The following is an 11,821-nucleotide window of genomic DNA, read 5'->3' as shown; positions in this document are numbered from 1 at the left end:
TCAGAGCCCAACTGCCACCACCGGCTTCCCACAAGCCTCTCAACCTCCCCCACTCCTCCTGCTCTTGAGGCCGATTGGCTGGGTCGCGTGGGCGGAGCCAAAAAAAGTCCCCCAATGAGCAGCTCCATGGTCTGAAAGGGCGGGGAAACAACCCAATGAGCATCACCACAGAGGAGCCAATCAGCTAGAAGTTGCTGGGGCCACTGTGAGCCAATCATCAGCTGGCAGTCTGAAAGTTTGCTGGGGCCCCTTCGGCTGTGGCTCTCAACATCTCCCCCTCTCTGTTTAAACAAACCACTGCGCTATAACCCAGTCTCTCTGTCTACTTTTGTATGTTTGAAATCTGCAATAGAAAGAAAAGCAACAACAAAAGTGCAAGGTATTCTGAAATAATTTGAATACTATTTTAGCAAATACATCCAAACTAAAGCTATCTTTTATACCTAATAGCCGCTTTGTTACTTTTTTTTTTGTACTGGGGAGTGAATATAGGGGCACTTAACCACTGAGCCACACCCCAGCTCTATATTGTATTTTATTTAGAGACAGGGTCTCACTGAGTTACTTAAGGCCTCACTAAATTGCTGAGGCTGACTTTGAACTGGTGATCCTCCTGCCTTAGCCTCCTGAGCTGCTGGGATTACAGGTATGCACCACCACGCCTAGATCATTTTGTTACTTTTGCATTTCAAAATAGAGGGTTTTCAGTACAAGGAAAGTTTTCAGTACTACATTCAGGAAAAGGATTGCAATGATATATGTTTTTGTGAATAGGCTTATTATCTGAAATACCCCCAGATGTTAGCTGGAATCACCCAGCCTTTTGAGATTCAAATAAAACAGACTCACCACCCTTCCACCTGGACAATGGCAGACTCGTTACCTCCCCAGTCTTTCTGAGATTATTTTGCCTGGGTGAGGGTAGAAAAGTCACATTAAAAAGTACATATATTTCTCCTTCCCTCAGCCTGAGTTCTTTCTGCTGACTTATTTTGATGAATTGTCATGCTGATCCTTTCTATGTTCTGTTCCCATTCCAGACCAGGCTCTTGAAGTCACCCATTTAGCCTAAGCTTTTTTATTTTCCCCTCCCAAACAAGTTATCTTCTTAATTATTCTGACAGCAGCTAATAAAACTGTTTTTCCCTGATGGCAAAAAAAAGATCACATGAGTGTAGGGTGTTTAAAGTTATATTCACACCTTGCCAGATTGTACATTACCTATTATTTTATTGTTGTTGTTATACTGGGGATTGAACCCAGGGATGTTTTACCACTGAGCAAAAACTCCAACCCTTTTTAATTGTTTTTATTTTGAGACAGGGTCTCACTAAGTGGCCTCAAACTTTTGATTCTCCTGCCTCAGCCTTCCCAGTTCACTGGGATTACAGGCAGGTGCCTCTGGGTCCAGCTTTCATGGAGTTCTTTTGCTCAATTCAAAATAGAAAATTACAAAAAGGTAAAAGTACAGCTCTTTTTGATTTACCAGATCTTAGTTTTACCAGTTCAAAGGCTCTTTGACTCAATTTGGAAAAGAAATTGCAGAGGCAAGTAATACCATCTGAACAAGGCTTTACTGGGGTTTTGTGCTTGAGCACAAGGTAGACAGTACATGGATTAGGGGTCCCTAGGTTGCTAGTTAAGAAATATGATATGTCAAGAGCTTTGTAATGTTTCAACAACTAATAATAATAATTTTTAAAAAAGAATACAAGGAGTAAAGTTTATCCAGACCAAAAAACAAAACAAAACAACAACAGGGAGGGGAGGTTACGCAGGCGCACAGTCAGCTGTTGCACATGTCAGGATTTCTACACACCTATCTCATCAGTTCTTTGTTTGCACTTGACTTGTTGATTGACACTTCTGCATTGGGTTCCTCTGCACTAGAGGTGCTCACTACCGCCACCCCAAGAAGGTCACATACTTATTTTACTATGTGTGGACTGTGGGAAAATTTGAGGGAATGGTCATCAGTTCCTAAACTACTGTCATTGGGAGAAACAATATTCTGAAAGTAACTTGCATTAGACAGGAAACCATGGGGGAATCAGGCCCTCCCTGCTGTCAGTTCCTTGCAGTTCACTTCATGATGGACACTTACAGAATAGTAGTGTGTCCAATGAATGTTTCCTGGTTTTGTATCTTGTGAAATATGTCTTTGCATTTTTATTGAGGTAAATAGAAATGTTAAATTTGTATAAATTATAAATATCTTGGGTTTATTACAGTAAAGGCTTTTGTACCAATTGAGAAATTTGGTTCTCAAAACAAGTTGAGAAGAAATCAAGAAAACCTTAAAATGTTAACCAATTTTTTCCCCTAGGTGGAAGTAGGAATGATTTTGGGGTTTGTTGTTGTGGAGGGGGTGTGTGTTTTTGTTTGCTGACTTTCTAGTATATTCACAATGAACATATGATGATGGCATATTTTTATAGAAAGATACCCCATTATCTGCTAGATTAAGAACAAGCATCTATCTAGGCCACAAAGGACTGAAGAACAATCAACCAGAAGCCCAATGTGAGTACAAGATGGCACAGAGGAATAGGGTGTGGGGGATTTTGAATCTGATGAGCTGGCCAATAGGCTCTAGGTCACAGAAGGATGACTTTTCTGCCTCAAGCTATTCCCTATGAATAAGCTTCTGGCAACCTGAGATTTGAAACTTTTTCTTGAACTAGTTATGCCTAGTCCTGCTGCCCCCATCAACCTCCCTCGTATACATGCCAGGCATAGGTGTTGTTTTTGTTTTTTTTTTTTTCCAATACTGGAAATGAAACTCAGGGGTACTTCACCACTGAGCTACATCCCTAGCCTTTTTAATTTATTTTGAAAGAGGGTCTCATTAGTTGCTGAGGCTGCAATCCTCCTGCCTCAGCCTCCTGAGTCACTGTGAATAGTTGTGCACCACCACACCTGGCCAAGATTCAATTTAAATTTACTATCATGGTTGGCCACAAGACAGCTATTAGCCAACTCCATAAAGATAGACTGAGTGTTTTGCTCCTGTTACTCTAGTATCTAGCAAAGTACCAGACACATTCTAGGCACTTAAACATCTACCTATCTAAATAGCGTGGTTTGAAGCCTCTTGTTCCTTGATGAATCCTTTGCAAGATTCATTTAACTTCCATTTTACCATTAGGATAAAAATCTTAAAATGCAAATTCTAGATAAAGTTAGCATAGATTGCTATTTTATAGAAGGTATTATCCCTCTATTTAGTATCAATGATTTTTCTATTCTGATAAAGTGTGCCAAGGAAGAAGAGCACATGTGGAAAAACAGATGGCACTGAAGACAGCCCTACTTAGGTTGCCATTTGGGAGCTGACCACAAACTCAACCGTTCATGGATGCTCATGATGGGCCACCATGGAAAGGGAAGCAAAAACCTGTATTCTGAACCAAAGGAGACAAACTAATACTGCTTCCCATAATTTGTGAGTTTTTCAAAAAGGAAAAAAAACATTCATATAATTAAAAATTCCAAACACAAGAAAAATATCTCTCCTTATTGCTTTTGACATCTGATTCCCCATTTAGAGGCAACCACATATAATCCAGGTACACATCAATAGGTACATAAATATTCACATTTTTCCCTCCATTACTGGGACTGGACCCAGGGACAGTGTACCATTGAGCTGTATCCCCAGTATCTCTCTCTTTTTAAACATTCTATTACTAAATTGCCTAGGCTGGCTTTATACTTATGATCCTTCTATCTCAGCCTCCAGAGTAACTAGGATTACAGGAGTGCACCACCATATCCAACAAATATTCACACTTTTTAAAACAAAAATGATACTCTGCTTTGTTTTACAAACATAGCTTATTTTATTATAAAGGAACATCATTCTCTGAAAATTAGAATCTGGTAGTTCTAAATTATTTTTATTAATCACTAACAACACAAAAGTAAAGACAATCTTATCATACAATGAAACAAAAATCACACTTAAGCACAAACATAAAAACAAACAACAAGCTCATTTCTCGTCCTCAAACTGCTTCTTTTCATTGGTTTCTTCTGTGTCAAAAGTGAATGGTTTGTCATAACCCATTAGATGGTTATAGTCTTCAGGGTTTGGAAAGAGCCCTGGATTAACTAACAATGATTTTGTTTTAGCATAAAATGTGGTAAAAAGATGTGTGCTGTCTGGAATCTTCACATCATTCTGGTGAAATACCGTACTCTTTTCTGAAAGCACAACGCTGTAAGTAATGGCTTTGTAAGTGTCCGTTGTGGCCTCATGGTATAGCCGAATAACATAGCCTTTTGTAACAAAGTGAAGCAGCACTGGAGTGATCACTGTAAAGCTTCCTATGATGCCATAAAATAAGATTTGCAAAGGCAGACTTCCAAATATAATATTATTTTGTGCTAAAATGTATGGTAGAAATGCAAGGCTGAGCATACTTGTAGAATAAGAGAAACATTTCACACCTAAATGGAAAAAGAAAATGGGAGAGGGTTAATACATTTAAATTTTATAAAAGAATCAATCTATCCTAGTAATTCTTCTACCTTTTCTTCCTATATCACCACTGAAACATCAACAAAATCAAAATACAAACATAGTGCTTATTTTATGATGGGCTCTGTCTGAACACTTTACAGATTTTTCATTTTTTATTCATGAAATTCACAGAAAAGCCCTATAAGATGGATGTACAATTGTCATTATCAGCCCATTTAAAAAATACAATTATGTCTGAGGTCATAGCTCATGGTAGAGTACTTGCCTAGTGCATGTGAGGCCCTGGGTTGATCCCCAGAATTGTGAAGAAAATAAATAAGATAAAAAATGAGAAAGATGAGCCACTTCTGCAATGATATATACCTATGAAGTACCTGGACTGGGATTCAAACCCAATCAAGTTGACTCTATAGTCCATACCATTGGCCATTATAATGCACTGCCTCACCAGGTAAGAAATCTGCTTTAGGGTTATATAGCCTCAATCATTAAAAGATTTAATATTCCTCAAAGAACTGTTTTATACTATAAAAGTTGATTCAGACAGCTGGTTTTCAAATAAAACTCTACTAACAAGTAAAACAAAAATTTTTAACATGGGCAATTCTATCAAGCTACCTGCCTCTTCTTCCTGTATCATAAGCATATCATTACACCTGTAATCCCAGCAGACTGGGAGGTTGAGGCAGGAGGATCATGAGTTCAAAGCTAGCCTCAGCAAAAGTGAGGCACTAAGCATGTCAGTGAGACTCTATCTCTAAATAAAATACAAAATAGGTTCGGGGATGTGGCTCAGTGGTCGAGTGCCCCTGAATTCAATCCCCAGCACCATAAATAAATAAATAAATAAACAAAAATACCACTAGGGTTTAAGAAACATATTGGCCTGAGCACCGTAATGCACACCTGTAACCCCAGCTACTTGGAAGGCTGAGGCAGGAAAATTTCTAAGTTAGAGGCCAGTGTCATAAACTTAGCAAGACCCTGTCGTAAGAAAAAAAAAAAAGGGCTGGATGTAGCTCAGTGTGGAGCGCCTCCAGGTTTAATTCCAAGTACTGCCAACACAAAAACAAAAATCATACAGTAAGATACTATTTTGGGCTGGGGTTGTGTCTCAGCAGTAGAGCACTCATCTAGCATGTGTAAGGTGCTAGATTCGATCCTTAGCACTACATAAAAAATAAATAAAATAAAGGTATTGTGCCCAACTACGACTAAATGTATATATATATATATTTTTTTTTTTTTTTTAAAGATGCCGTTTTTCCCCCAAATTGGCAAAAGCCTGAAGTTTCACAACATACTACTGGTAAAGCTTTAGCAAAGTAGACACTCTCATACACTGCTGTTGGCTGGAGGCTTAATTATTGTGCATCAGTAATTTAAAAATATTTCCTTCCATCTTCCGACAGGCAGTTTGCCATGACACTGGTACACAAGGGAGAAATGGGGACCAAGTTGCCTCCTATATAGAAAAGTCTCTTCAATCCTTCCAAAACACCTTTTTTCTCTATTACTTTTGTCACACTGTAGTGGGTTAAACAGTTGCCCCACCACCACCACATTCATGTCCACCCTGAACTTCAGAATGTGACCTTATTTGAAAATAAGGTCTTTGCAATTTTAAAGATTGAGATGAGATTGTGTTGGACCAGGGTGGGCCCTAAATCCAATGGCAGTGTCCTCCTAAGGACAGAAAATGATGAACAAGGGACAGAGAAAAGGCTGTCATGTGAAGACCAAGGCAGAGAGGAGGTACACAGCTACAAGCAAAGGAATGCTGCGATGCCAGGAGCCGCCACAAGCTCGAAGAGGCAAGGAAGAATTCTTCCTTGGAGCCTTAAAGAGAGCAAGGCCCAGTCAATACCTTGATTTTATTTCTAGCCTCCAGAACTAGAAAGATAAATTCCTGCCGTTTTTAAATCATCATGGTTTTGGTAATTATGAAAGTCCAAGGAAACTAATATACATGTATACTTTATTTTGTAGGAATGAAGTAATTGCTATTTTCTAAATATATTCTGGCTTTCCCACTTTTGTACCTTTGCTTGTAATACTTCTGAGCCTGGGATTCCCCCCTTTCACAACTCTTCATATTCAAATTTTACTTGTCTTAAAAGACCCAACTGGAATTCCATCTTCCAAGTTCTTTCTGTTATATTCTTCTTCAGTCTTTTTTTTTTTTTGAGTTGGGGGTGGTACTGGGGATTATAGTCAGTCACTCTATCACTGAGCTACATCCACAGCCCTTTTGTTTCATTTGTGGAACTGAGATTGAACCCAGGGGAGCTTTAGCACCAAGTTACATCTCCAGCTCATTAACAATAACTGAGAACTAAAATGTCCTTCAAGCCAGGCACAGTGGCACACGCCTGTAATCCCAGTGACTTGGGAGGCTGAGGCAGGAGGATCAAGAGTTCCAAGCCAGCCTTAGAAACTTAGCAAGGCCCTAAGAAACTAAGCGAGACTCTGTCTCTAAATAAAATACAAAAAAGAGCTGGAGATGGCTCAGTAGTTAAGTGCCTCTGAGTTCAATCTCCAGTTCCAAAACTAAATAAATAAATAAATAAATTGTCCTTCAAGTGTCAACATTTAGAATTTTAGGAAACCTTCAAGAATGGTACAACAACCTGGCATGATGGTGTATGCCTATAATCCCAGTGAAATGGGACACAGAAGCAAGAGGATCACAAGTTAGAAGCCAGCCTCAGCAATTTAGTGAGACCCTGTCTCAAAATTAAATAAATAAAAATGGCTGGATATGCAGGTTAGTGATGAAGCACCCCTAGGTTTAATCCCCAGTACCAAAAAAAGAATGGTATTACTATCTTAATGTCTCTCCCTCAATTTCCATATAATATTAATCTCAGAGTGACTTCCTACTAATCATAATATTGAAAGAACTCAAATTACAATTCTAATGGATAGTTACACTCTTCCACAAATATTACAACCTACACATACCAAAATTAACTACTGTTTTATGGTTTCCAAAAAAGGAGTCAAGTGGGAACAAAATATAAGTTAATAAGCCTTCCTATATTTGAAGAAATAGCATTCGTATTCAGACAGAAAGATAACACAGGGATCACTGTTAAAACATATCTCAATGACATCAATGTAGGTATCCCGAGACAAGACACTAGACTGAATGATCTATTTATGAATTAACTTCAGAAGAAACTACATAACACTGATTGTTCTACTAACTTTAGAATACTACTCAATTGTGATTATAATCAGTTCTTATTCCTAAAAAGTTCTAAATAATGCAAACTATACTTTGACACCATCATCAAATGTGGGTACTGAAATCTTGTGACCATACTAGGCTATAAATCAATCCTGCAGATATTTCTGATTGTACTTTAAATCATAATATTACTAAGTTTTTCCCACCTGTATTTTGTGCTAAATTATGATCTAAGGAAAGTGCTTTAAACCTGTAGTTATTTAATAGTCTTTTCCTCCTCCACAAGTACTCTCTACCACTTGGGAAAACCACTAAATAAATGTCTCTGTTGCTAATTCTAAGATAATCTGAACAAATGCATAATTTATATAATTTCGAATTACAAAAGCATTACATAGGCTGAGGTTCTGGCTCAGTGGTAAAGTGCTGGCCTAGCATGAATGAGGTACCAGGTTTGATTCTCAGCACCACATATAAGTAAATTAATTAGTTAATTAATTAAAGGTCCATCAACCACTAAAAAATATAAAAAATAAATTTTAAAAAAGAGCATTACATGCTTCCTCCACCACCACCTCCTCCAATGCTGGGAATTAAACCAAAGGCCTAAAGCATGGTAAGCAAGCATTCTACCACTGAGGTATGCCCCCCAACCCCATGCTCATTTTAAATGTCAAATTTAGCCACAAAACAAAAATGGAAAGTTCCCCTATTATACTCCCCCCCCAAAAAAATTCTTAGCAGTAATCTTCCACTTTTCTCTGCACATTCAAACATTACACTTTTTGTTATTTGTTAAACATCTTAAGAGAGGACCAAAGAATGGAAGTGTGAATGTCATAAGATCACAAAGTTATAATAAAGCCTTCAAACATATTTTTTAAATCTCTCTAAAATGCAGAGATCTCAACCTCTACATCTTATCAACAGGCTTTAAGGGAAAAATTGTCTAATTTTTATGGTTTGTAATTAAGAGATGCTAAAATAATACCCAACATATAAAAATGTTCTTTATAATAAAAGAAAAAAAAAGGAACCCCCTCATTTTTGATTACCCACCAAATACTGCACGAGCCAGATTCCCAGTATAAATCAGCCTTCCATCTTCTGATTTGTCAAGTTGTGTATGTAAGTATCGAACATACCTATCCCAACAAACAGGTATCTATTGAAACAAGAGACCATTATGAGTACAGATTAAATTGCATCTTGAATCAACTTCTAATTTTTTAAAGGTTATTTTAATAAAAATAATGAAGAGTAGATGAGAATTTGTCAATAAGTTGACAAGAATAATTCTCCCATATAGTCTACAGAGCTAAAGAAATCAAATTGGTTATCAGCGCGACTTTGCTTAAATTCAGTCAAAAGGAGAAGGGTGCTGAGTTGAGAGCTTGGTAGGCTTTCATCCAGTTCTCAGTTTGACCTTAAACAAGTAAAAAGTTAAACAGGATAGTTTCTTAATGAAAACATCATTTTCATTTGATTTAAATGCATTGGTTTTTTCAGAAACAAAATAAGTAAAATTATTCGGGCACAGTGTCGCATGCCTGTAATCCCAGAGACTAAGGCAGGAGGATCGCAAGTTCAAAGTAAGCCTCAGCATCTTAGTGAGACCTTGTCTCAAAATAAAAAATAAATGTGGCTCAGTGGTAGGAAGGGAGGGAGGGAGGAACGGAAGAGGAGGGGAGGGGAGGAAGGAAGAAAAAGAAGGAAAAGAAATTAATTTTAATACAATAATCTAAGTAAAACACTGCAAATTCTATAGTATACATAGTATTTTTTTAAGAGCAAGTCTTTTCCTAAAGGCCTTGTAAATACTTTGCATTTCTTGTTTCTTAACATGGAAAACATTTGCGAAATCCTTCATCAAATATCACCGAACACAAGAGTTCCCCACACAGTGCCCACACTTCAAAATGTAAGACATGCCCAATTCCTTTATGCTAAAATTCTATTCGATTCTAATTTCTTAGGTAGTTCTACGTTTCAACCAGGCTTGCCAATCTTGACATTTTATAAGTGAAGGAGACAATTTATTTAGATTAAAATTAAAGAATTAATGTACACACCTCATCTTTCTCCTGAGATAAAAGCGGAGCCACCTATGGGGGCTGGGGTTGTGGCTCAGTGGTAAAGCTCTCGCCTAGCACATGCTGAGTTCGAGCCTCAGCACCACATTAAAAATAAATAAATAAATCAAAAGTATATTTATTAAAAAAAAAAAAATGAAGCCTGGGGATGCAGCTTAGTGGTGGTAGAGCACCCGCGAAAGTAAGGTCCTGGGGTTCGATCCCCCATGGGTAGGGGTGAGAGTGGTCAAGCCACTTAATCTAGAAAATAGAACACAGGTTACTCGAATTCTTTCAGTTCAATTTCTAGGTGCTGCATCCAGTTTCTTTACAAATTAACTCTTTCCAGCTTCTGCTTATGAGCAGAAAGGGAGCTAATACCAAATTGTCATCAGAAACCGTCTGGATCAGCAATCACAGGTAGAGAGTTTTGGAACCACCCAGGAAAGAATCCACTCTCCACTTCCTACGGTGCTCCCAGACTCGAGGAGGCAGCTAACCGCGGGACACAGCCCCGCACAGGGAGGGCTCCTGCCACATTCTAGCCAGCAACAGTCAAGACACCGAGGTCACGGAGAGCCGCGAAAGCTCCCCGGTCCGAACTCTACATCGCCCGAGCCCTCGGACAGCCGACCTGTACTGGCCCAAGACGCCGGAGAAGGGGGTGGGCTCCTTGCAGCCCCGCGCTCCCGCCGACGACCGGCCCCAAGGGCCTGCTGCAGGAGATCGCTCGCGAGACCGCCACACTGGGCCTTCGGAGCATGGCAGCCGCCCACCATGCCATCCTCTTCCCGCCAGGCCTCAGCCCGGCCGCCCACTGGCCGCCCAATGATAGCAGCAGCATCCCGCGGACGGGAACTGGCGGCGGACTGCTCCGCAGCACAGGCCAACGGCGACCAGACGCTGCTCTTTACAGACTGCAACTTCGGTTCGGGGAGCACGCCTCTACGCGTCGGGACGGACCGGCATCCGCGCGTGCGCAGAATATGAGGCCGGCTTGCAACCTTACCCGCCCCACGGGTTCCGGCCAATTGAGCTGAGAGTTGGGCGCGCTCTCCCGGGCTCGAGATCTACAAAGCCAATCTCTGACCTGCGTCCCTTTCTTGGGGTTTGACCCTTGTTAGAGTAGTGCCGAAGGACAGAGGGGAGAGCCGCATAAGAATGACAAAGCCTGTCCTTCATTCTTTTGGACATCGTTTTCTAGGTCCTAAAAAAATTGTTTGCTTTGAGGAAATGATTCTAGCCTATCCCAACGGAAGGAATATGATACGATTTGAACAAAAGTGAATAATTTGATTTAGCCATTGAAATGATAGAAAAACGAGACATGCTCAAGTGATATTGATACTTGTTATCAAAATTTTTGTCAGAATCCACATCATATACACAATTGTTCATGACCCATAACATAGATACACATAAATAAATAAATAAATGATTTAATAATATTATTTACAGGATTTAGGTAGGAACAGAATTGAACTCAGGAATCCACGATGTTAACAGTGTAACATAATATGATTGAGATATACTGGTATATAAATCGCTACAGAAAAAGGAGCTCATGATTAATTTGGCCTCATAATGTCTTCAAATCGACTTCACATTCAGCTTTCTTTAAGAAGGATCTGGTAGAGATAACGGTTTACCACTGTTTCAAAACGAGGGCTGTTTTTAGCCCGGCAGGGCACAGGCCTGTAATCCCAGCAGTTTGGGAGATTGAGGTAGGATTGCAAGTTTGGGGTCAGCTTCCACTATTTAGCAGGACCCTCGGCAATTTGAGATCATATCTTAAAAAGTAAAAAGAACTGGGGATGTAGCTCGGTAGTAAAGTGCCCTCGGTTTCATTCCCCAGTACAGGGGAAAAAGGAGAAATATTTTTGATTCAGCATCTTGTTTGCTTAAGAGAGGAACAAATTCACAGTCGAAAATAAAATGTGATCTCCGTGACAACTCCAAAAATATTTGGGGGTGAGGAGTGGAGAGGATCTCTAGAGGGATAAAATGATGCTACTTTGTGATAAATTTTCCTATAGTTATTTTTTTCATCTCCCCCTCCCCCTCCCCTCC

At 39.4% G+C, this 11,821-nt stretch overlaps 1 protein-coding gene across 1 annotated transcript; it reads right to left on the bottom strand.

Annotated features, from left to right (window-relative positions):
* Positions 1-1,555: 1,555 nt before the first annotated feature.
* Tmem70 (transmembrane protein 70) lies at positions 1,556-10,735 on the bottom strand. Its single transcript, XM_015485876.2, has 3 exons — positions 10,386-10,735; positions 8,739-8,844; positions 1,556-4,452 (listed from the first exon to the last, which is right to left on the bottom strand). Exons 1-3 carry the CDS (start codon positions 10,593-10,595, stop codon positions 3,995-3,997), a joined length of 774 nt encoding a protein of 257 aa, XP_015341362.1. The 5' UTR covers positions 10,596-10,735; the 3' UTR covers positions 1,556-3,994.
* Between the last annotated feature and the right edge of the window lie 1,086 nt (positions 10,736-11,821).

Source organism: Marmota marmota, unplaced genomic scaffold (assembly GCF_001458135.2).
Source record: "Marmota marmota marmota unplaced genomic scaffold, marMar, whole genome shotgun sequence".
NCBI classification, from domain to species: domain Eukaryota; kingdom Metazoa; phylum Chordata; class Mammalia; order Rodentia; family Sciuridae; genus Marmota; species Marmota marmota.
Note: the sequence above shows the minus strand (reverse complement) of the source record. Positions and strands in the feature narration are given on the sequence as shown.

Excerpts from the sequence above, each read along its gene's own strand:
- Tmem70 (XM_015485876.2), bottom strand. The coding sequence starts at position 10,595 with ATGCTGCTGCTATCATTGGGCGGCCAGTGGGCGGCCGGGCTGAGGCCT. Across the intron at positions 8,845-10,385 it reads GGCGTCTTGGGCCAGTACAG|ATACCTGTTTGTTGGGATAG; the intron begins GTCGGCTGTCCG and ends TTGTTTCAATAG. Across the intron at positions 4,453-8,738 it reads TCTGGCTCGTGCAGTATTTG|GTGTGAAATGTTTCTCTTAT; the intron begins GTGGGTAATCAA and ends TTTTCCATTTAG.